This window comes from Sinocyclocheilus grahami, unplaced genomic scaffold, assembly GCF_001515645.1.
Source record: "Sinocyclocheilus grahami isolate Dianchi unplaced genomic scaffold, SAMN03320097.WGS_v1.1 scaffold281.1, whole genome shotgun sequence".
Lineage (NCBI taxonomy): Eukaryota > Metazoa > Chordata > Actinopteri > Cypriniformes > Cyprinidae > Sinocyclocheilus > Sinocyclocheilus grahami.
Genome location: NW_015505460.1, coordinates 1,983,586 through 2,009,283, shown reverse-complemented (window position 1 = coordinate 2,009,283; position 25,698 = coordinate 1,983,586). Strand labels below are relative to the sequence as shown.

Here is a 25,698-nt window from a genome sequence, read left to right as displayed (position 1 = left end):
ACATTTAGTTTTTTATGTGTACAGTGATTCAGTTTTTCATTGAATAAATTAGTTAATTTCCAAACGTAATGTAATTTTTACATTTTTTTTTCTGGTTGCTTAACCATTCCTTTACCAGTGAGAAATTCCTAGTCAGAAAGTCTTAAATGCTGTGTACAAAATCCAGATCTCCATTGTCAGAGGATTTAGGGTTTTTGACTTTGGAATATCCTAAGAAAGGTTTTTTAAAGTTATTTCATTTGTGGATTCTTAAAGCTTCACCAATACTCTTTGGCCGTTCTATCGCGATTTGTAGTTGAAAAATAAAATTGCATGTTACTTGTAGATCTGTTTATGCTTATAGTCATGCACATTAAAAAAAAGTCAAGATGTTAATGTTTCTAATATCTTCATGCCGTAAGCAGATTAGAGCTAGTCGATAATATAGCACATTTTGATAAAAGCAATCAGGCAGTGTACCACAGTAAAACAATAGTACTTAGCTACTAGACATTACTGTCATGCAAAAAGAAAATAAATGATTAGTCTGTTGATTGGATGTTTAGATCTTGATCATGCTCTGTAACACACATGAAGATGAGTTGTGGCGCGCATTGAATGCAGTTTCACACTGAAGGTGTAAAACAGGCCGCTTACTGTCTTTTCTGAAAGAAAGCTGTTGTCGGAGTCAGTAGCAGCATTGTGGGTATTTCTCCCACGCTTTGCACTTTGTTCAAGTCCTGGCTTGTGGTCCTTTTCCTGATCCCGTCACATTGCACTGTCCTGTCAAAATAAAGCCAAAGAATGCCAAAATGCATATGCGTTGCTTTGAACAAGACCGTTCAGAAGAAATCGGCATTGAAAAGAGCATTCAGCTATATCGTATTACACCACTGGTTTCTTTTAACACTATTTACCGACTCCATCCGCCAAAAGACTTTGTCTGTCGAAAGCAATAATGGCTCAAGAACTTGGGGCGAAAGACAGAAAGAGGTTAGTACTCGGAGCTGGTGGAAAAAATGGTATGGAGCCGTCTGCAATGAGGAGCGATGCATCTGGAAAAGTTCAATGGTGTTTTTGCAGTGGAAAAATTCAGTTGATGCACTTCATGCATATGGAATGTTGATCATTTTTGAATGCTTCTCATATTACATCAGAATGAACTGCGGCCATAGATCATTAGTTACAATCATTAGGATTATGAACTGACAAACGTGTGAATGAGGATTTCTTGTCCTAACCTGCCTGTGAGCTGTACATGTGTTCACAACAACCTTTGATTGCATTGAAGTAATTAACGGTTTCCTGAATGCGCTTAGAATTTGTTTCACTCCTTAAATTCCTTAAAGTCTAGTCGATGAATGGAGATTGATCTCTAGTTTGCTGAAGTTCCCATGCACAGAAATGATCCGGATGCTCAAGTGCTTGGCGTATCTTATTCCTGCTGTCCTAGAAAGCCTTGTTTCTTTCTTGCGTTACTGCTTAAACTTGCATTCGTGATGCAAGCAAGCAAGCAAGGTGCTATAATTAAGCGTTGTTATACAAAAACATTCTAAAATGTGATTTTGTTTGGTTCACACTCAGAAGAAAAGGTACAAAAGCTGTCACTGGGGCGGTAACCTTTCAAAAGATCCTAATATGTACACTTTAGCTACGACCTTTTACATTTAAGTTATGCAACATTATGCAACATTTAGGGTTAAATGAGGAACAGATTTGTACCTTTTGAAAGTGACCGCTTTTGTACAGTGTAGTTGCTAATAATATTACATAGTTGCATTAAAAAATATTACACCATTAATACATTTTTAGTAATGCATTGTCTAAAATATTTTCTCTTACTACAATTACAATGCAGTGATCCAGGTTACTCGGCAACAAGTTAGAAAGTGTATTAGAGAGCACATTGGAACCATGCAAAAGAAAGCCAGAATTGTATGCATCAATCTTAAAGTATATTAAATGACCGACAGAGTAAAGCTTTCACGATTTTGATCACTTTTTTTTTATAGAATTGAATGTTCAACATTTTTTAATTTTGAAGTTTTTTTTTTTTTTTATAAAATGTTTGTTTTTATTATATCGAATTTATATATTTTATTTATATGAATCTGTATATGCTGTGCAATAGCCGGTGAAGCTGATATGACAATACATTTTAATACAAGCCGCAACCATTCTGTAAATGACAAAACAAACTGAAATGCGAACATAACCTAATGTAAGCTTGCAAGTTCAGATTGTTGTGTTTTTTATCCCTATTCTGGATTTATATTGCAATTGAATGCTTTTGGAAATACAAAATACAGCAATATTTTACCGTTAGGTTTAGTTCATTCTGTATTGGGATGTTGTGGCTTTTCAGTTACGTTAATACAAATGTCATATTTCCAAATGAAATGCTATGAGAACCAATCCATATTTATGTCAGGAAACAGCACACATTATGGAGAATATCAATAGCCAAAATGACCCTCATGAGGAGACTATTACAAAAGGAGGTCAAGAAGTGCCCTGCTGTAATTGTGTGGTTGAATTTGCATGGATAGAAGACACTGGCACACACAAGTAACTTTATGCAAAAATGAATATATATGCCTACCAATAGCATTTGCAATATATAATTTTATGCCCTTGTAAGATCATACAGTTGTGTTTTTGTTATTTAATATTTCAACTCCAATCCAAATGCATTGTGTATTTCCATCCAGATATAATCTAATTTGTGTTTGCTCCATCGAATTAAATGAGGAATTTTTGGCTATCATACTCGCATCTGATTGTTTTGATTACACACGGACCGCTTAGCTCAGCATAGTTCCTCTGCCAAATGTTGTCTCTTAACACTTCATATATTAATATACCTTTTATAGCCTGTTTATAGTAAAGTAGAAATGTTTTTTGAATATATGAATGTTGATCTGGTGTTTAGATCGTCTCGTTTTCAAAAAAATAAAACCTTTAATTATCAGTGAGTAGCTTCATGCAATTAATATATTCATATTTACATTTAATTTGTGCTTATTTATGCTTTTGCAAATCTTACTTTGCTTGTGCAAATACCTTTGCAATCATTTAGCTTTCATTAAAAAACACACTGTAAAATTGTAAGAGATGCCAAATCCTCAAGGAGCTTAAAAAACAGAGCTTTTTGAGTGAGGGTGATGAGAAATATCGATCATCTAACAACATTTTTTGTGAACAAAGGCCATTAAAACAGTGTTTTTAGAAATAGAGCTCTGTCAAAAACCTCTCTTGTCTTGGTTGTTAGACTGCTTTGTATTGCAAGAGGCAGAACAAAGCTCTACAGGTCAGATTTCTTTCTGATCTTACAAAAAAAAAAGAGAGAGAAAAGACAGAAAGAGCGCTAGCGTGGTACAGTGTGCTGCTAGATTCCACCGATTCCTCTGAAAACACAAACCGTTTGCATGGCCATCGTCACTCAGCGATTCACTAATGAAGGCTAAAATCCTGGAGAGGAAAAAGCGTATGTTCCTGTAGAAGTGTTTCTCAGCAGCTGATCTGTGTGAAAACAGATGGGAGAAAGGAAGATAGTGCCGCTCAGACGATGGGAATGCTTTTGTTCAGCGTTTTAAGAGTTGAAGTGCTTTACACTTTCTTGGACTTTTAGAAAGACACTGAATGGAAATGTAAAAGCTTGAATGGCAGATTCAGATTCATAAAATAAAACTTGGATGAAATTTCTAACGAAAGTCATTTGTGCTCTAGATGGATATATGCAGCGACTAAAATCAACACTCGCCAAATTCAAAATGGGAGTAAATATGGTGAGTATATGAAATAGTGTCACTCGCTAGTTGGCCGATAACACTTAAAAAAAATTAATTCTAACAATTCCTGAGGATGCAATATGGTGTAGTGTGATTATATATGATATATTATATGTGATATAAATATGTAATATGATGCACTGCGCTGTAGCCGCTCATTCTAACAGTGTTTTCAGTGTCTCGTTCACATAAATACGGCTCCACATAAACTCCATCGCTTATAGTCACTTATAATGTTCATAATGTTCTAAAAATGGTTTTAAGTCAGTTGTTTCTATCTTTTGCTGGAGTGTGTCAGTAGGAAATATCAGTTTATGCTTCAAGAAAGCTACCTGCAAAACTATGCGCAAGTGCACCGAGGGCAAAAGCTGCTTTAAACGCAAAGGATGCTCACACCAAATGTTGATTTAATTTAGTTATTAGAAGTTAATTGTGTGTTGAGTGAAGCTGCATTGCACACCTAACGCAACGCTGTGTTGGGGAACAGGACACATTAGCAGCGTTTTAAACACACCCTGCTGGAGCTGCCAGCTTTGAGTGATGGATGGCAGCGAGAGGCGTTCTGCTCTGTGGATAGTAGGCTGATGAACGAGCTCCATCTATCAGGGATTAGCATTGACCTGTGAGGCTCCGGCGGCCCCGGGCTCCTGCGCCACAACAAATGCCTGCATTAACATGGAGAGAGACCACAGGCTCTTCAGAGGCTAGAGCGATATTATATTTGTGCTCCTCTGTGGGAATTTCTAATTAATTTGATTATGTTGCAGCTGAGAGGAAGCACATGCAGATATTGGCAGGGAATGTTGTATATATTGTGTGTGTGTGTGTGTCGCTCAAGATAGTAGTTGTCTGTGCTGATTATGCCATGTTTTCTTGAAACCGAAGTAGTGCTGGGCGATACGGCCAAAAGTGTTATCATGATTTTCTTTTCATATTGATATTTATCACAATATCCATTTACCATTAAAGGTGGGGTAAGCGATTTCTGGTAGCCACTGTTGACATTTGAAATCACCAAAACAAACACGCCCCTACCCCAAAAGGGTCTCGCCCCTATTTTGATAGCTCCGCCCCACACATACGTACGCAACCCAGGCAACGATTAGTTCTGTGAAACGAAGCAAAACCAATGTTACACCATGTCTACACCGGACGCGAGTGGCGCGGCGTGATACTATAGAACTCATTATAATCAGTGATGCTGTCTACACTATATGCGACGCGGTTGCTTTGTCGCGTCCAGTGTACTAGACAGACTTTAGCTGTTGTGGAGCAGACACGGTGTTACTCGCCTATCGAGAAGAAACAAAGCAACCTCGGTGTCCGATCGCAGGCCTTCTGCTCCTTCAGTTCTCTCCAGCGCTGGAAAGCTGATCCGATATTTACACGGGTCCTACTTCTTGCCTTAAGCCTTTGTTTGTTCCGCAGACGTTTTCCGCTTTTGTTTTTTATCCGCCATCTCTATCTTTCTGTCGTCGCTCGGCTCGGCTAATGTCCGTCCTGTGCACTGAACCCTCTCTCCTCCACATCATGAGTAGACACGCCCCTTACTGCTGATTGGCTACAAGTTTGTTTTGCTATTCGACCCGAATCGGTTTTCTAAAGCGTTTTTGAAAAATGGCTTACCCCACCTTTAAAGGTAAACGGGGCTCGAAATTGCAACTGTTTTGGTCGCAAATGCTCCCGAAATGTAATCTTCGCGAGCCAGTTCACCCAAAAATGTAAATTGCCGTTATTTACTCCCCTCAAACCTGTATGAGTTTCTCTCTTCTGTTGAAGATATTTTGAAGATGTTGGAAAGCAAACAGTTGACGGCAGCTATTGGCTTCCAGTGTATTTTTTCCCCTTGCTAAAGTCAATGGCTACCAGCAACTCTTTGGTTTCCAACATTCTTCAAAATATCTTGTTTTCCATTTTTTTTTCTGGATTATGTGTGATTTAATACAAATTTCAAGTACAAATTTCTGATTGAATCTAATACAAAAAAAATAAATATTTAATGAAATTAATTCATAAAATGTTAACAATTTAATCAAAATTAGACAACATGTAGAAAATGTAGTCATATGACATTATAACATTTAATTTATAACAAAACATTGCTTTTTTTTGTCAAATAAGATGCTGCAAAACAGAACTATATTACAACATGGATGAAAAAGTATTTGCATGGCATTTCTTAAAATATATATATTTTTATTTTTTAGTATACAGGTGTATTTGTCATAAAAAAAGTTAAACTAAACTTTTATATTGGCATTTAATTTCTATGGCAATCATTCACACAGCGACTCAAAGAGCATGCAGACTTAAACAAATGTGCTGACCGACTGTAGTCGCATTTATTTCTGCTGATAGATGAATCCATATCAAGTAAAAATGTCTAGATGTTGTTATCCACATACATTTTTACTGTGATCTTGATATGGTTTATCACAAGCTCTAAGTAGAAAGCACATGTGGAGTCACACAGGTTGATGTGTTAACATATGCTGCGTTATTTTATGTTCTGAAGTGCTGTGCCAAACACTTTTGAATCATCGTCTAAACGGCTAAAATGGCTGTGAGAAGAACCTTAATCAACCCGTCTGACAAAAAACTAAAACTGCATGCATGCAGTTAGGCCATGCAAAAAACAAAAAAAAAACGTCTGTGCATGGTAATTATTGTTCTCTATCAAAACTGTCACTGTGATGGTACCCTTCCAAACAGTAGTAATGTGTACTTTTATTGTACTGATGTACACCCTATAGGGGTAAAAAGAAACAAAACAAAAAAAGGTACAAAAGTGTACCTTTCCAAGTGACCGCTTTTGTACCTCTTTTTCTGAGAGTGTAGAACAAAATTGGCTGCATTTTATGTTTTAATTGTGACTTTTTTTTTAAAGCAGATATTTATTTGCCACTTATGTTTTTCCATTGCCCTAAATTGATGCGGAAATCAAAGGTGCCCTCTATTTATTTATGAACATGAAGAGATGCAGAAAGCTAGACGGCTGTGGTGTTTAATTCATTCCCTCCCTCTCGATTGGCACTGATTCGTTCCATTTTAAACAGGCGTGTGAATAAGGAGGCATGACCGTCCTGCAATAGATGCGATGCTAAAGCGAGTGTGTTGATCACCGAGGCGAGCGGGAGCATGATTGCTGATTGCTCGGGGTTTTAATTATGGAAATCATGAGCTGTTAAGAGTGCTCAAAGCTTTGAGCTGTTTGCTAATGGTGGAAGTCATAAAAATAGTACATTGAGTTTTGATGCACTACAGTCAGAGATTTGCTTCATGCTTGTGGTTGTATACAATAACATTTAGCATACTTGGTATTGAAAAAAATGTCTGGATTATAATTACAGACAGTGCATTATGTAATAAGTAATGTCAAGTAATAATAAATTAGATTTTAATGTATATTAAAGTAGAAAAATTTTATTTTACATCATAATAATATTTCACAATAAAAAAAATTTCCGCGTATTTGATCAAATAAATGCAGCCTTGATGAGCATAAGAAACTCCTTTAAAAAACATAAAAAATCAGTCTGATCCCAAACCTTTGACCGGTAGTGTGTGTGTGTATATATATATATATATGGATCTGCTCTAAAGTCTAATAATGAATTGCGCTGATCACTTCCTTTTTTTTTTTAAACAGATCTTGTTCTTATTTTGTCTTGCTCATCTGTGGTTTGTTTCACTGCTCTTTTCCTGAGCTGTCACAGGCTAAGCTAACAACCAAATAGTTCTTTTAGTTAATGCTGCTAATGAGTGTGAAATATTGAATTATTTGTTTTTAACCGGGAGCCGCTGTACCGCCTTGTTCTCGCTGCGGTAACTAAGGGAATCTGCGCAGACACAAGAAGGAATTGTGTTCTGGGGGACAGAAGAGGGAAAAGCAGGAGTGGAGGATTGGGAGCAGAAAATGAATTCGAGTCTTGCCATCCAGCAGAGGCTTTTCTTTTGTCCATTTATCATGAAAGTTATTTTCTTTCTTTTTGAATTTCAGTTCAATAGATATAAATCCAATGAAGCTGTAGTGGCTGCACTTTGGTTATGCTTTTTTCGGCATTTATGAACGGAACATTGTTAAAAGGAAAAAAGAGCAAATTAACGGAAGTACATTTGAAAGAGTAGCGTCTTCAGTATTAATGTGAAATGCATTGCTTATTCACTCTTAAAGATGTTAAGAAAGTTTTGGTAACACTTTACAAAGAGGTTTCACTTGTTAACATGAACTGACAATGAAAAACGCTTCGAAAGCATTTATTAATCTGAGTTTGTTAAACGATAGTTAACCCCAAAACGTAAATTTGCTGTTGGATTCACTCTCAGGCCATCCAAGATGACTTTTTTTCTTCAGTAGAACAATAAAGAAGATTTTTAGCTGAAACCGTGATCCGTGGTGATTCATAAAATGCAAGTCAGTGGCTACTGTCACTTTGAGAGTTAAAAAAAGCATATCAGGCAACACAAAATCAATACCCATGACTCCTGACGATATATTGAGGTTTTATAAAGCGAAACGATCAGTCTGTGAAAGAAACTCAACATTATTTACAGCTGAGCTGCTGATATAGGACTGCACGATAAATCGCGATTAGGCAAAAGCTGCAATTGTCGTGCGCATCTTGTCAGTGAAACACGGTTCTGTGATCAGCTATAAATCTCCATCCGAAGGCCAGAGAAACTCCAAATACGCCTCGCAGAAGAAACCCAGGAAATCCCTATAGCGCTAGCTGAATAAACAGAAGATTTAAATGCTTTCATTGATTCAACGTGACTAATAAACACCGACTACGACAATATATGGCTTGTCTGAGTTCTTCTTATTCTAGTTTTCATTATAATAAAGTATATTTATAATGCAATGCCTTTATCACTGCTTAAATACTATGAAATATGTTGCGTGCCTTATTCTGTGTAAGAAGCCACGTCATCTCACAGAAGGGTTTATTTCAAACACTCGACTGACGTTATGAAGTGAGTTTGGAGTAAAAACATGTTATTAAATGTGGTATTTTCACATGCTTTCAGATGGAGCAGCATTAGTTCACTGAGAAGCGTCATTATCGCGAACGCTTTCTTCGATTTCATAATCGCGTGATTATATCGTCTTGTAGCTTGTCAGTGATCTACGGCTTTGTGTATTAAATGGCGCTCCATCTGAAAGCACATGATGGAGATTTACTACTAATCACAGAACCGGCTTTACTGACAAGATGCGCATGACAATCGCATTCGATTAATCGTGCAGCCCTATGCTGATATGAGCATGCGTGAACTTGAATGAAGGGGCCAAATAAAAATGTTCATGGTTTATGTAAAAAGATGAGCTGATGAAGACTAGTTTATTCATTTGATATGCTTTAGACATGTAAAACATCCACATTTGTCATCATTATTGAGTGCTTTAATAATATAATTGCGTATACATTACATCATTGCATGATTATGGGAGTGAGATAGAGAATTGAACCAGTTTATTAAAACAGACTGTCTAAAAGAACAGGTTTGTGGAAAAGAATCAGATTTGCCTGAGGCTCTGGATTACAGGTTTCAAAGTTGTAAATAATGTTCAGTTTCTTGCACCGACTGATTGTTTTGCTTTGTAAAACCTCAATATATCGTCAAGACCAACATATGTCGTAGTATATAGATTCCATAGTTGTGCACAAATGTAAATACAATGGCTTATTACAATTGGAAACATTACAATGACTTTGCCAAAAAAATCACTGATGTTCATCAGCTAAGGTGGAGCTGGGGAGTCATAATGTATGGCTGATGAATGAGTTAAAGGGCCACTGTAAGAAGTGTCTAAAGCGGATTGGAGCGCATCAGATCAGGGTTGAATAATGTGGCCTGCCAGACTTAACGCCATGCGAAATAAATAATACAGTTAGAATCCAAACGTTATATCACCAGTGTGAAAGCACTTGAATAAGACAGGTGAGCTCATAAATTTGGATTAAGTTGGCTTTGTGTTCTGTTTGCGATCTGCTTACACAGTTTCCCACGAACCGAGCAATATTTCATGAGTTATTCCACTGGACTGCGCATGCAATCTCTCATTTCTCTTCCACAATCCTCACTCACATCTCACCAGCTGGGTTTTTGGGAGGGGATTTATTTATACGTTCATTTTCGTCCTTTCATTCACTTTTAATCCCAGTATTAGCATTGTTAAGCGTGGTAAGGTAAATGAATGCCGTGGACCAGGTACCTTTTTACTTGTCAAAACAACAAAGCATGATCAAATAACGTCTAATAAAAAACGAACAAAGATCCGGATGCTATTGAGAGCTTGAGAGTGCAGCTGTATGTACGACTGATGGTGCTGCTTATGCTGGATTTTAGTATTGATTATTTTAAATGAAAATCATATTTAGGTCAGATTGTTCATATCATTTGTGAACTAAATCTGCTGTGTAAAGGTTCTCTATCGAGCCCATTATATAACACTGTTGAATGTGGATATGTCCACATTTGTGTATCACTAGATAAAATCTATAAATGACATCTACATAACATTTCCCTGCAGCAATTTCAAATGATTTTAAACTAATTTGTTTTTGTGCATTATTATAAAAATTTCAACACATTTTGCCCCATATGGCATCTATTTTATATGTTTGTGTAGTTATTGCATGTTTTTCTTTTCTCTTATTGACTGTATATTTGATTATGTTCACTTGTTTGCACACGATCAGTAACTTTGATATTTTAGTGTAATATAGTAGGCCCTATGTCAATATTTAATAGTGCACTTGAAGAAAAAAGCTACCAAAGCTGTCATTTGGCTGGTACTTTTTTTTTTACTTGCAAACATTTGTACATTTGCTTACTTGCAGATCAATACTTTAATTCCACTAATCTTTCTTACTTATTAATGCTGGATAGTTGACAACATAAACATAATGATGTCCGACTGATATTTAATCTATTATACGCTATCATGTCCTATCCTATAAAACTGCAAAAAAACAAACAAATTATAATAAAAAAAAACAGCAATGAAAAAAAAAAAAGCAAAAATAAACAAAACTGTCTTCGGCTTTAGACCATAATGTGTTGAACGCGCTGATCACAATCACATTGATGTTTTGGATTAGTTGTGCTAATTTTAGAAATCCATGATTGATGGAGAAAGAGATTTCAAACATAGCTCTCACATTTGCGTCTTGAACAGAATCGGTGTTCTCTCAAATGTGAAGTTATCGTGTCAATCTTATGGCTGTTGGGTTACTTTTTGACGCTTTTATAATCCTGGTTTGAAAACAAATTAAGAATACTGCTTGACGTCTTTAATTAGCTGCGTTTGAGCTCAATTTTGGATGCAGCTTTACATCTCACTTGTGCACGTTCCGCTTGCTATGCTTGCATGTATGCATTCCTTATTTTCTCCCATCTTGGTCCTGGCAATTGAAAATAAATTAACATTCCAGCTCTTTTATGTTCTGCTTCTTCAAGCCTGTCAAGAATACTTGGAGACGAACCCTGAGAGGTCAAGCGACACTCACTAGCTGTCAATCATCCTGGTTGACCCGCCCACCCTTTTCTTTTGCTTTTCCATTCTTTTCTTCCCCGTGCATTCAGTTCCTCCCTGTCTTAGAAACTCTCAGGCATTCTTTCGGTGGTCTCTGAGACAGGAAGCTCTGTCACACTCACAAACACAGCTATATTTGATCTCAAGTCCTCCTGGCTGCCGTGTTTTCCCTCACCTCTACATTTTATGGAGCCTAGAAAACACAGACAGAATCAGCAGAATTTACTGTATAACGCGGAATGTCATGAAACGTGAAGAAATCACAAGTAGGTCAATACACTTAATCAAATCCTGATATGGGCTGTGAATAGGGTTGCAAAAGGGTAGAACATTTCCAGTAAATTTCGGAAACATTCAAGATTTTTTTGGAAAGCTTCTGGAAATTTACCGGAAATGTTCCACCCCTTTGCAACCTTAGCTGTGAATAATAAACCCGACAACCAATAAAAAAAAAAAAGATCGGTTTAGCTTGACAAAATTGTGACAGAAATAATTACTATAGTTCAGCACAATGTACAACAACATTAATAATAAATTGATTTTAACAGTAAACCTCTGTTGTGCAGCTTTTTGTTGTCAGAATATAAAGTTGTTTAATTTTCATTTGATTATATTTTCAAGAGTAAATCATTTTTCCTGCGCTTTCTTTGGAGTACTACCATTTTTTTATTAATACGTTTTTATTAAATAATAATCATAAATCCAGAAAGATTAAAGCACATGACACAGAATTTCAAAAATAATAATAAAATAATTAAACCTACAGTATTTCATAGGGCCCTATTATTATAAAAAAGCAAAAAAACTATTAAGTTGTTAGTGTTTTAAAGCTTCAATTGATTAGACATGCTGTTTGATTGTTAAAATAGAATTAAACCATTAAAATGGAACCCCCCAAATTAAAACAGAATACACAGAATTTAGACACAAAACATATTTTTTGTTAACCTTTTAATAAATTTTTGTTAAATTGTTCAAGTGCTTTTTGATTACTAAAATGTATTTTAACCATTAAAACCGTTGAGTCTAGAAAAAGAAACTGTATCCAGAAAAATGTAAAAAGAAAATTAGGGGAAAAAATAAAACTGATTTAAATTTTAAAAGAACTTCTTTAATAACAGTTTATTATTAATTTAATATGGAAAATGGATCTTATGACTAGTCGTATTTGACCCTTAGTTTTCCTAGACTCATTGCAAAAAATAATGATCAAAAGTATTTTGTCTCCTTGGTATGGAATCAAATGCTTGATATTGTCTCATCATGCATGTTTCTGTTATTTCATATCCCTCCTTCATGCAAAAGAACCAGGCCTCAGTCAGGAATGGCGCAAAGCTCTCTAAAGCTAAACATTTGATCCTTTTATTTCAAGTCCGAACAAATCCAGTCTGAAATCACAATGGTGTTTATGGGGATGATAATGCTGGGCTCCAGACATACAGTGAGCGTGTTTCCCAGCAGTGTGAGGGTTTGAGAGGAATAAAGCGTGTATTTGAGGAATAATTGCTGGTCTGCCAGCATCAGCATCAGGTGACGTCCGAGATCGCAGATCATTGTAAAGCGCTTCCCACTTGTGGATTCGCTCTCATTTCGGGATATTTGGAATCCTAGTCCCATAATGCAGTGCGCTAAACGGTTCCCCACATGAATGCACAGTAAGAGATGAGACTGATTAACTTTATACGATTAGGCCTTGATTCGCCTAATTAAGCGTATTAGTGAGAGGTGAAGAATATTCGTCCTTAAAGGGACACTCCACATACAAACGAATTCTCTCATCATTTACTCGCCCTCATACTGTCCCAGATGTGTATGGCTTGCTTTCATGAACACAAACACAGATTTTTTTTAAAATGAAATTATCCTTGTGGAGGCTTGTTACCAGTGCAAGATAAAACAAATACCACATTAAAATGAAATGCGGACAATTATGCTTAATAAATAAAAGAAGCAGAAATCATGATCGTGATTAAAATACTGTAAGATTCATTGTACAGCCCTAGATGTGTGTGAAAAAAAAAATACACATGACATTTGATTGGTAGTGATGGTTTATAGATGAAAGAGTTTAAAATAATAGCATTTTTATTCTCTCACACACCTTTTTTTGCTTCAGAAGGCACCGATTCATCAACTGGGGTCATATGGATTACTGTTGTGTGGTTTTTGAAGTGTCAGCTTTGAGGAACTAATGCACTTGTATTATAGGGACTGACAGAGATGGATTATTTTCCCCAAAAATCTCAGTTTGTGTTCAACTGAAGGAAGAAAATCATACATTTGGGATGCATGAGGGGTGATTAAATGACAAGAGAATTCATTTTTGGGCTGGAGCATCTCTTTAATTCCCTGGGTGCTTCAGAAATTGCGGTGTTGTTATTCAGTGCTCAATGTGCCCTTGCTAATTATTTACCAATAACTGTGTTTAGTTAAGTACAAGTGTTTGATTTCTAAAACAACACTCCTCCTGCATGCCAAGGTTGACATTGCACAGAATAATTGTTGTTCTGCACCAGTGTCTGATGTTAAATGCATCTGCAAGAACATTTCCTGTTATGAAACATAATTCATTTTGCCTTCTATGGAATGTTATGTTCAAACTTTTGCTGTCTCTTTTCATCCACATCCGTAGAGCTGTGAAAACGGCACGGTGTTTATATTTGGGTTCATTATGAAATAATCAGTGCACTTGATGATGAGGGCGCTTTGATGAAGCACACTTCAAAGTGCACCACTGCACAGGATTCCCTACCTGTGCTGTAAATGCCGAGCCTGTGCATTGTGGATGTTTTTGACGAAGATGAAAGTATTATTTAGTTTTCGGGTGGGTGTTTGTGCACATGCGCACGTCAGTGGGAATGAATTTGTGAACAAAGTGAGAGTGACATGTCATCTGTCTTCAGCGTTTGGCATTGTGTTATAATGAGCTCGGGCTCCCTGAGGTCTCAGATATTGCCTTCTGCCAATGCGGGCAAAGAGTCTGGATGTGTTTGTTCCCGTGAGATAACCGGGAAATGCAAACACACACAAAAGAGAGGTGATTTTTGTAGTTTATCAACTGAACCTGTTGCCACAGTAATTATGATGTACCTCAGGGTGAGCCGAGGGATATGAGAGATCTGTCTGTAATCTTCATAAACACAGTGGAATGTAAAGGTAGCCTAGAGATGTCAAAGCAACTCAGAGCGCCAGAGTTACTTAGCTTGAAATCTATTGTATCCTGGAACAAAAGAGATTGTATTATGAATGTTGCACATTGGGATTATTATTGGAGACTATTTTGAGGCCTGCACTGGTAAAACAATTTGCAATCATTAAGATTGACCAAGTCTCTTCTGCTCACCAAGGTTGCATTTTTGTTTAGCTCAAAAATACAGTAAAAGTAGTGATATAGTGAAATATTGTTACAATTTAAAATAACATAATAAAATGTATTCCTTTCATTTAAAGCAATCATTACTCCAGATCCTTCAGAAATCATTCTAATAATTATTGATACTCAATTAATAATGGTTTTTATTATTATCAATGTTCAAAACAGTTTTCGCTGCCTAATATTTTTGTGAAAACTGTGATATATTTGAAGAGTTTGGTTCCAAAACGCTATAAATCCATTTTGATTAATTTGAGTAAAAATTTGTTTTCTTTACCAAGAAAGTGGCAAGATGTAAACCACTATTTTCTGTTTCAAACTTTCACATGGCGTCTTTAGGTTATAATAACATTAACAATTCAAATCCAGATTTTGATTTTCAAAGATTTATTATAAAACTGTATTGTTTTTTCCCCCCCAAAATGCAATAAATTCATGACCCATTTTTTTTTTTTTTCAAAATGCAATAAATCCATTGAGTCAATATAAAACGTATTTTACATATTGAAACTGATGAAAATACACAACATAGTAAGTTGATCCACATATGACAGCCTCTGAACTTCATCAATACTAATCTTATATGCATGCACTGGACTAAAAATACATTCAATCAGTCATCGCTCCCAAAATGAATTCAACGGGTCATCTTGTTAATGCTACAAATTAATTACAGCAATAAAAGAAAATTTCATCATGGACATACATGAACAACAATATAACATTAAACCACAGAAATTCCAAAATGACATTTCCCTTACACTCAACTTCCAAAAGTGCATTAATCTTTGCCATGTTACATTCATTTAGTTGACTAGTGCTATACGCTGTATTAACAAAAACATTAATGGCATTAATAAAAACACTTACGCTGACAAGCAACGCAATATCGCGTTCATAATCGAATGTGACTCATCTGGGATTATGAACGCGATATTGCAGTGATCTACGACTCTGTGTATTAAATGCCACTCCATCTGAAAGCACGTGATGGAGATTTACTATTAATCACAGAACCGGCTTTACTGGCGAGATGCGCACGACAATCACATGCAATTTATCATGCAGCCCTAAGTTTGTTTGTTGATCACAAAGTACAAAATAGATGAGGAAAACTAGGATGCCGGGTGTATTCAAAGCGCCGCCATTACTGTCTAGAGTGCGTGGAGTGGTGCGCTGTGATTGGTTGAGCGGATATACTGGCATTTGTCGCGTTTTGGAAAAAAAGGACATGACAGAATAACTCGGCGGATATCGCATTTTGCGTAAAATTAAGAATTTACTTTTCAATACCGACCAGACACAATACTGATTTTGGCGGGAAAAAAATGGCGTTTATCGTGTTTTTGAACCACACTCTTCATTTTTTTTTTCAGGATACTTTGGTGAATTGAAAGTTCAAAGGAACAGCATTTATTTGAAATGGAAATCTTTTGTAAGATTAGAAATATCTTTACTGACACTTTATTTCAATTGAATGCATCCTTGTTTCAATAAAAGTTAATATTTCTCACCACAAACCTTTAAATGGTAGTGTATCACACTTTTCACAAAACTATTCGGCAGCACAACTGTTTCCATCACTGATAATAAATCAGCATATTAGAATGATTTCTGAAGATCATGTGACACTGAAGACTGGAGTAATGATGCTGAAAATTCAGCTTTGATCACAGGAATAAATTGCATTTTACAATATATTTCAATAGAAAAGATGTATTTTAAATTGATAAAATGGTGTTTCACAATATTAGTTAATATTGTATTTTTCAAGACATTTAGCCTTTGTGTGCACAAAATGCTTCTTTTAATACCATTTTAAAATGGTATATTCCAAATTTAGATAGATCCTAACTGAAATGGCATTGGATACAAAACGGATAAGATATGATTCTGCATTAGGGTGTTTCTGTAAAACAGCCTCTTCTTCTGAGTCATAACAGTCTAGTGTTTTGGCTGTGAGTTTTGCACAGGCAAGCAGCACTTTGTGTAAAAAAAAAAAAAATCTGGCTTGTAATTGAGATTGATTTACACTCTCCCAGCCTTTCTCACACTCAGTGAAGTTCAGAAACATTTTGGTATGAGATGGTTTGATATGAGATGGGTGCTTTCATCTTGAGTAAAGTAAAACAAGTTTGTGTTCCATTATTCTTTGGTTTGTTTGCCTCTGTTGTATCGGTTGACAAGGTGATTTGACAAGCTTGACAAGATTTATTTCTGTAAACCATATCGTTTTTTGGCTGGTAATGATGTTTTTCTGTATCACTGATGTTGGATGTTTAATTTTGCTCATATCTAGTGTTGCAAAGGGGTGGAACATTTCCGGAAACTTTCCAAAAATCCCTGGAATATTAAAAAAAAAAGTAAAGTTTCCAAAATTTCAGGAATGTTTCCGAAATTTACTGGAAACTGGACCACCTTTTTGCAACCCTACTCATATCCTCAGTTTTTACAAGTAGATTTATCTTTGCAGTCATTTAATGCTCACTCATTGTCACGCGGTTTTCCTTGATGTGTTAATGTAATTCTGATTGAAACACGAAGTCAGGGTGGGACATCGAAGAGCTTGTCCCTTTTTTAAAATAGCAGCATTTCATTTACATTTACAGCCTGGCAAAGCTGCATTCGATAGCTTGTGATAGCCACAGTCCTGATCAAAATGAGTCTAATGGATTCTCTCTTTAGATTTGAAATAAAACTCTTACTACATCTAAACGGTGCTCATTTTTAGTAATGGTTATGATGTGTAGTTTGATAAGCGAGTTGTTTGGGCATCAGTGTTAGCTCTTCTTGTCAGTGCTGTTTATAATGCAGAGGCTGTTTAACTGGTCGAGATGCTTGATCTCCTCCAATGCAGTTTAAAACAGAATATTCTGGGTAGAATTCAAATGGCTCAGATACATTTGGTGGTTATGATTAGCTTCGTGCCCTCTCGTCTCTGCAGCAGGTTGCGTGATCGACTTGGAAAGCATAATTACACTGGCTGATTCCTTCACTATGGAATAGGTTTTTTTCCAACCAGTGTGTTAATTATTTTCATTGGTTGGATGCAATAATTTGTCAAATTTGGCCTATCATCAAATTGGGCCTTTCACACTAAGTAGGGCTGCTTAATCGAATTTCTAATCGCGATTACAATTATGGATGCCACAATTACGTAATCGTTCAAAGCGGCAAATAATCGTTCAAAGTCCACTTATGTTATTCTGCACGCTTAAGATATGTTTGTTTCTTTCTACATGTTATCTTAAGGGTGTTTCCATTGTTTTAGTTTTAGTATAACATTATAATACCATTCATATTTGAACTTTTTTATAATTTAAAGAAGAAACCAATCCGATGTATATTTGACATTTGAGGCTTAATACTATAGAAAAGCACTAAAGGTTTTTCAGTTAGTGTTTTCAGCTTGTTTAATTTCATATAAAAATACAGCATGCAGTTGCACCAAACAATGGTATAAACATCATTCAATGTAAATTGTGATAATCGTAATTAATAATCGCAATTACAATGTCAAGGGAATAATCGACAATTATGATTTTTTTTTTCCATAATCGTGCAGCCCTACTATGGAAGTAACTTTGTCAACTAACTCTCATTAGAGTATTAGTAGACTGTTAGGTTATGGTTAGTGTAAGTAGAATACGTTGACAAGTACTTACAAAATTACTTCTAGCTAGTAGAATGTCTGAAGTGAACTATCTAGATAAACTGTTACCAAATAGTAAATGTGTAAAGAAAGGGACTATCTAGACCTTCAAATTATATGCAGTTGATTTTTCAGATATTCCCCTTTAAATATAATAATCATCAGCTGTATGCAGTGACCAACATTTTGTTTTTTTTTCAATAATCTGAATATGGAGCTGCATTGAAATCCCCGTATCTCTGTGACTGAATGAAATATGGCCTTGAAAATGATGATTCCAAAAGAAAAGTTTATTAGCAACCAGAGTCTAATTCTTCTTGAGTTACATGCACGCAATATTTATGGCACACGGACAGGTATGTCCCATGCAATTGTTTTGATTGAAGAAAACAAGATGCATTTCTGATTTCCACATTTGTTCTTCGTGCATTCCTTTATAAAAGAAATAAGGATCATCTGTGTGCAAAGTGACCAACATTTGGTTTTTGACCACTGAAAATGTGTACAATTTAACAATTTACTCCTGGGGCCATATTGAAATTCCAGTATCTCTGGAACTGAACAATATAGGTCCTTAAAAATGAAGATGCCAAAAGACACGTTTGTTAAGACGCAACATCTAAAAGGGCATTAAGATATCTTTAATACTACTTGAGTTACAGGCATCCAAACTTTGGAGAAAAAAAACTTGAAAAGTGCTTTTTCCCATTTTTGAACTGTCACCATTGGCACATAATGCAACAAAGATTGCTAAAGTCAACAGATTTTCCTAACAGACCTACCAATCTCTCTGTAGAAATAACATTGTGATGCTGCCATCTTTCTGAAGTAATTTTTACCCCCTTGTAATTTGGCTTCAAATTGCCATTTTGACCCCCCTCTTCAAAATAGTGTATTGCTCAGTAAATATGCATCCATGACATTTAATATTTTGGCTTTCATCACTATACATGTTTATCTTTCTTTAGAAAATATTGACAAAATCTAAAATTTGAGCCGGGGACCTCTGGTTGAGTTCACACAGAATGACACATGTGATTTCAGAATGAGATATTTCATCTTTGTAGCGTATTTTTGAATCGAATTGAGAAAATAGCCAGATTTAAACATTTGCATGCTTATTTTTTCCTTTTGATTGGATTATTTCAGATCTACGTCTCCTCCAATCGGATTGATTGTGGTCTTTTCAGTCCAATTGAGCCATCAATCCCTTTACCAACACATCAATCCGATCACAGACGTGGAGTGTTTTGAGCTTTTACATCTTGATGTTCATGTGATATGTTTTCTATTTTGGTGATACCAATTCACACTGCTAATTATTTTGTCTTTAATGTGCTTTCAGATGGAGCATGAATGGTGAAGGGTGGAGAGCAGCATATTGCTGATGTCTGCGTGGCCTGCATACTGTCTAGATCCTCTTTACAATCTAAACTATTTTCTGGCATCTGGAGACGCTCTTGAATAACCAAAATGGCTACTTCACTGTGGAAATGTCCCCTGGTGCATGGACTTGTGTTAACTGTGATTTTCGTACAATCTTCAGAAGGTAAGACCATCTCTATAGACGCTACAGCCTGCTGGAATGATAAAGTGACATTTTTAGAGATGTCATGTCTGCGTGGCCTGCATACTGTCTAGATCCTCTTTACAATCTAAACTATTTTCTGGCATCTGGAGACGCTCTTGAATAACCAAAATGGCTACTTCACTGTGGAAATGTCCCCTGGTGCATGGACTTGTGTTAACTGTGATTTTCATACAATCTTCAGAAGGTAAGACCATCTCTATAGACGCTACAGCCTGCTGGAATGATAAAGTGACATTTTTAGAGATGTCATACAAATACAGAGTTCTGGCATGAAACTCTAGATGGCGCAGTCCGATAGGTTTAACTCAATCTGACCTAATGACATCATTATCACATGGCACAGCTGATTGGTTCTCTCCTGTATCAGTAGCCAATGAGCTCGCTGCTCAACATTCAAATATATGACTAGTGCTTGCCGTAGCAGTTGCAGCTTGCTTCAGAAACCCTCCACCTTCCCCAGCTCCACCTGTATAGATCTGATTCATGTATGCTATATGGGGGTTATTGCATGTATTATATTTGCAGCAGCAATATTTTCTTACAAAACGCCAGAGATCTGAACTGTCGTGGATCCTTTCATTATAACAACGAGGTTTGAACATGATGTAAATTATTCATTTTGCAGTGTAGGTCAAGTCATATTTAATGTCAAGTCATAAAAGACAGACAATTAATGTAACAAAAATGTGTTTTCCATGAGGGGTAAGAACAGTTATTATTACCTCAGTAGCTAGCTTTAATAAAAAAAAGAAAAAAAAGTTTTTAGTGTGATGAAAAGAAATTGTCAAGTACTTTTGTAAAGAAAGGTGTGTTTTTGCTCTAAATAATTGAATAAAAACAATCAAAATCACTCAAATCACATCAAAACATTTGCATACTCTCTGAGTAGGTGCTTCTTTTGAATAAGTCATTGCTTCACGACTGTTATGTAGTATGAATGTAATCCGGCTGAACTACATTCCTCATGTTGTTATTGTCATGTGATCTGCCAGTCAGTTGCGTCACTTTGCTGTCATTCATAAATCCTCTCCTATGGCCTCACAGGATAGTAAAGTGTCCTTTTGGATGCGCTCTTCAGTATCATCTGGGAATTAGTAGGTCAGCTTACTGTTTATGAATACTGTGAATTTGGACATATACATATTATGCATATTGAGATGCAGCCAACTTTATTTTATTTTATTTTATTTTTTTATTTTATTTTATTTTATTTTATTTTATTTTTTTATTTATTTTATTTTTTTTTATTTTTTTTTATTTTTTTTTATTTTTTTTATATTATATTATATTTTTTATTTTATTTTATTTTATTATTTTTTTTTTTTAATATTATATTATATTTTTTATTTTATTTTATTTTATTTTATTTTTTTTATTTTTTACATTATATTATATTTTTTATTTTATTTTATTTTATTTTATTTTTTATATTATATTATATTTTTTATTTTATTTTATTTTCCTGTTCTTACTCTATTTTGCTCTACTATATTATGAATAAACCTGGCAAAGCCAAAATATGAAAACCGCAGCATGCAATTTGTGAAGATGTTAGACCTGCAGTTGCGATAATTCACTGGATTTGCTGATTTGTCAAACTCTGGGAGTTGCAAACTCATGTGTTGCATGTATTGTGCACATTGTCCAGTGGAGTGACATTTCTCATAGTCCCATTGTCTGGATGAGTCTGATTTGGTGTGAAACTGTTTCATGCTGCATTTGTCTTTTGTTTTGTTTTAGCGCTTGCTAGCTCATGTCTGAATCATGTATATGTGACACAGCTCATTAATTATCACTGCATTTCCATGGGAAAGATGTCCTCAAGCACACCAGAGATATGATTTATCCATCTTATACATGACTTTGCCTCACTCTCATTCATCCTTGAAAAAAGCCGTATCTCCAGCCACTAAAGCTGGCCAGAAAGAATGTTTCTCAAAACAACATGTATGTTTGCTTATATGATCTGCATTGTATTTTAATGAATGTTCTAGTATATTCATTCACGTTGATTCTCCAGAAGTGCCTTGCATGTCGCAGGTCTTTTAGTGAACTGACTACTAGTACTAACTACTATTACTTCTTTTGGCAATTGGAGGATTTTTTTTCCTTCCAAGATGAGTTTAGAAGAATTTTTCTTTTTCTACAATGTGCCGCTTTGATCAGCTGACACTTAGTCAATTTTTATGTTTTGATTTTGGTTTATCTTTTATAACTTTGGGAATTGGGAGGTTTGGATCTGCACTCAGCTCTTTGTACATCAATGTTTGTTTTCATCTGGCATTCATCTTCTAGCAGCGAGACGCATATTTCTGTGAGTTCCTTCTGGAAATATGAGACGCTTGAAAAAACAGTAATTTTTTATTTTTTTTTAACAAACTTTTCAACACCATTAACCTCAGCTGAGTTTGGGTTTGATTTATCTGTTGAGTACTCCAGTAGACAGAATGGTGCAATTAAGACCACAGCATTTTACTACAGTAAAGAGTAATCTCAAAGGGTCATGAGAAATAATATTTTCCCTGGTTGTTTGATATGTAAGAGGTCTCTGTACCATTAAAACATCCTCCTCAGTACAAAAAAAAAGCATTTATATAACCAAGCTCCAAAAACATCTTGGTTTTATATCATAAACATATAAAATATATATGTTTACCGATCAAAGATTCATTACATCCATAGTTTATAAATAAATTCTTAACTAAATAATACTTTGCTATTTTCCCAACTGTGAAGAGTGACAGACCTGTGTCTTAAAATGTGCAAATTAATCAAAAGATTTGTACCTCTTTCCCTGTCACTTTCTTGCAACGCACATACAAAAGAGAGACCAGACCCTAACAGAGTTAATTCTGTTCTAGAATGCGTTTTATCACTCACATGAATTACTGAATTTATCCGCACGTCAGTGTGTACATGGCTATATATTTACTTTTTACACTAGTGTCTTTATTATCTTTGGCAACAAAAAAAGTGTACATTGAGGGTCTCAACTAGTTTTGCAAAGGGGTGGAAGATTTTTGTTAGATTTCCACAAAATTTTCTAAAGGTTTCCAAAAAATTCCGGAAATCTCTTCTGGGTTACCTGAATGTGTTATGAGAGTTAATTATGTGCCCTATTATATTTTTATTTATTTATTTGATGTAATTCTGCAGAATGGAAATGTGAGTTCATTTGATTTAAAAAAAGGTTTGTTCCAGTTAGTAGAGCTGGGAAAATGTGCATCTAAGCCGGTTGTCAGTAGCAGGGAGAGAGCGCTAGTGAACGGATTGTGTTTGGAGTGGAAAGACATGAAGTTACTGCCAGTGAAGGCTAAAACTGTCACTTTTAAATCGACTTTCTACAAAGTCAGACAGCGTTCCATATCGTTTTGAATGATTAGGGATCATTTTAAAAGTTTGCACGTAATTTGGGCTACTTATCGAACTGACTCAGTTTAACTACAGTAAGCCTGAACAATTAGTTTTAAAGCCATCTCATTTCCTGGAACACGTCCAATAATTGTAAATTCTTCCTCTGTGTTATGATGAGCCTTATTATAGATTACTGCTGTAATCCTTTGAGGATTATGAGTATATGCTTCATTATGATTCCGCTCTCTGCTGGAAAAAACCCTCTTTACCAGTCATTGCCTGTGAAAGGTCATTTGGCCTATTATTATTATTATAAGACATTAATCAGGATTATTTGTGATTAATCATAAAGATTAAATACCCATTGAATAGTATTCAAGTAATCAGTTCATAGTAATCAAGTATTGATCAATACTAATACGGATGCTCCAACTAAATTGATTTTTTTTGTTCAATTTCTGAGGATCAAATAAGTAATTATAGCCATTCAGAATTTTGGAAACCATCATTTTAATATTTGATGGGTATAAAGTGCAAATTATTAGCCTAGTGTTTTTGTTGATCATTTATTAACTTTTACAGAACATTCTCACTTTTATAGCAGGTTTGAATTTAAAGCTGCAGTCCGTAAGTTTTGCCTCTTTGTCGCCATCTCATGGGTTGTGAGTCGGCACGGCTCACAAGTGAATGTGTGGCAGTCAGTCACCGCACCGGTGTGGATATTTACTGTACTTCACAATCACAGATTCTAGCCTACGTCTTGGAATATATGACCCAAATAAGAATTTTCACCGGATATTGCCATCTGAACGAGTAAGTAGCAAGTCTGCCACGTTTGTTCTGACCAACTGAGGAAAAAAGCATTACCATAAATCTCACTACCAATGGTGATTAAATCTAAAGATTGGTTAGCTCATATCACATCAAACCGTTCAACTTATTATTATTATTATTATGATTAATGTTAACAACATCAGCATTGGTGACAATGAGTATAGTGAGTATTAGCGTGTAGATTTCAGTTTCTGCACAGTCTAATTGTCATACTCTTCGAATTTCATATTAAGAAATTCTTTTAACCCAAAACGCAAATTATGCTCCCTTCGAACTGGTTCTCTTTAATTAAAATACAAATCTTGTGTAATTCCAAGCTATCTGTAATCAGAAGCACATTTATAACTTTAATATAATTTAATTTCATTCACATGTGTTTCACAAACATAATCCTTTCTGGATTACAATCCGCCATCAAAATGATAAATGTGATTATTCCAGCTGCTGTGAGAAAAGGCTATAAACGATCCTCCACCTGCAGGATCCTCACAAATATTGATTTCGGATCATTTGTAACCAAAAAAAGTTACAGACTGCAGCTTTAAATAAACGTTACAAATGTCACAAACTCCCAAAAATGTCACATTTAGCTTTTGTTTTTGCCTTTATTTAGAGATAATAACTCTAGGTTGTGTCTCTGTCTGTCAAAACAAAGCGTATTTATTTATTTAATGCTAATTATGCTAATCTGTAGTTTAAAACTCTTAGTATTAATGTTTTTATGTGAGCATTAGGGTTGCAAATGCATGGCAAATTTCCGGGAACTTTCCAAAAATCTCTGGAATATTAAAAAAAAAAAAATCCTGGAAAGTTTCCAAAATTTCTGGAATATTTACTGGACATTTTCCACCTTTTTGCAACCCTAGTGAGCATTGATCGACTCAGTACGACGCCATTATTAAAGATGTCATAATTTCAGGGCAGTACACTAAAAAAACTGTGTAAAAACAATTTTCACAAAATTACTGGTTCATTTTACTCATTACTAAGAAACCGCAAGAAACTCATTGAATTAAGCATAACATTTTTAATTTAAATTAGATTTTTTTATTTATTTTTTTTTTGTAAAATGCACTTCAATAACCTTTATTGAAACTTTGAAAATAAATTTTTTTTCAGTGTAATTCTTTGTCCATGGACGCAGAGAATTGTTTCAGATGATTTGTGGCTATATGAATCTTCATTTGAGATTGTGAGGCCAGTGTTGGTCTGTTTTTATCAGTGTACATGACAGACGGAGGGAAATATCAGGAGCTGGATTCCAGCAAACCACGGCTGGACCTCAAACCGTACTCGAGCTCCTCCCTGGACAGTGTATTACATCACTGTAAGCTTCAGCAAAATCCTTCCCTGATTTCTGTGGCCTGATTCATTGCGCACAGCATGCGGTCCTTCTCTGGCAGTCTTGAAAAGAGGCCAGCCATATATTTATATTCCAATATGACAGGCCAAACAAAAAATGACTCGGTAGACATTGGCTTCTGTAAGGACACACTTAAGAGAAAAGAGCAAATTGCTTGAAGAAGTGTCTTAGATCATTGAGTGCCTAGCTTGTTTAACAACAGATATCAGGACTAGACTATT

The 25,698-nt window shown here is 35.4% G+C and overlaps 1 protein-coding gene across 1 annotated transcript in view; it reads left to right on the top strand.

Annotated features, from left to right (window-relative positions):
* LOC107600329 (adhesion G protein-coupled receptor L2-like) overlaps nucleotides 1–25,698 on the top strand; it is a 93,899-nt gene that overhangs the window by 2,502 nt on the left and 65,699 nt on the right. The window contains exon 2 of the mRNA XM_016292197.1: nucleotides 19,681–19,884. Coding sequence (XP_016147683.1) covers nucleotides 19,809–19,884 — 76 coding nt within the window. The 5' untranslated portion in view covers nucleotides 19,681–19,808. The remainder of the gene's footprint in view (nucleotides 1–19,680; nucleotides 19,885–25,698) is intronic.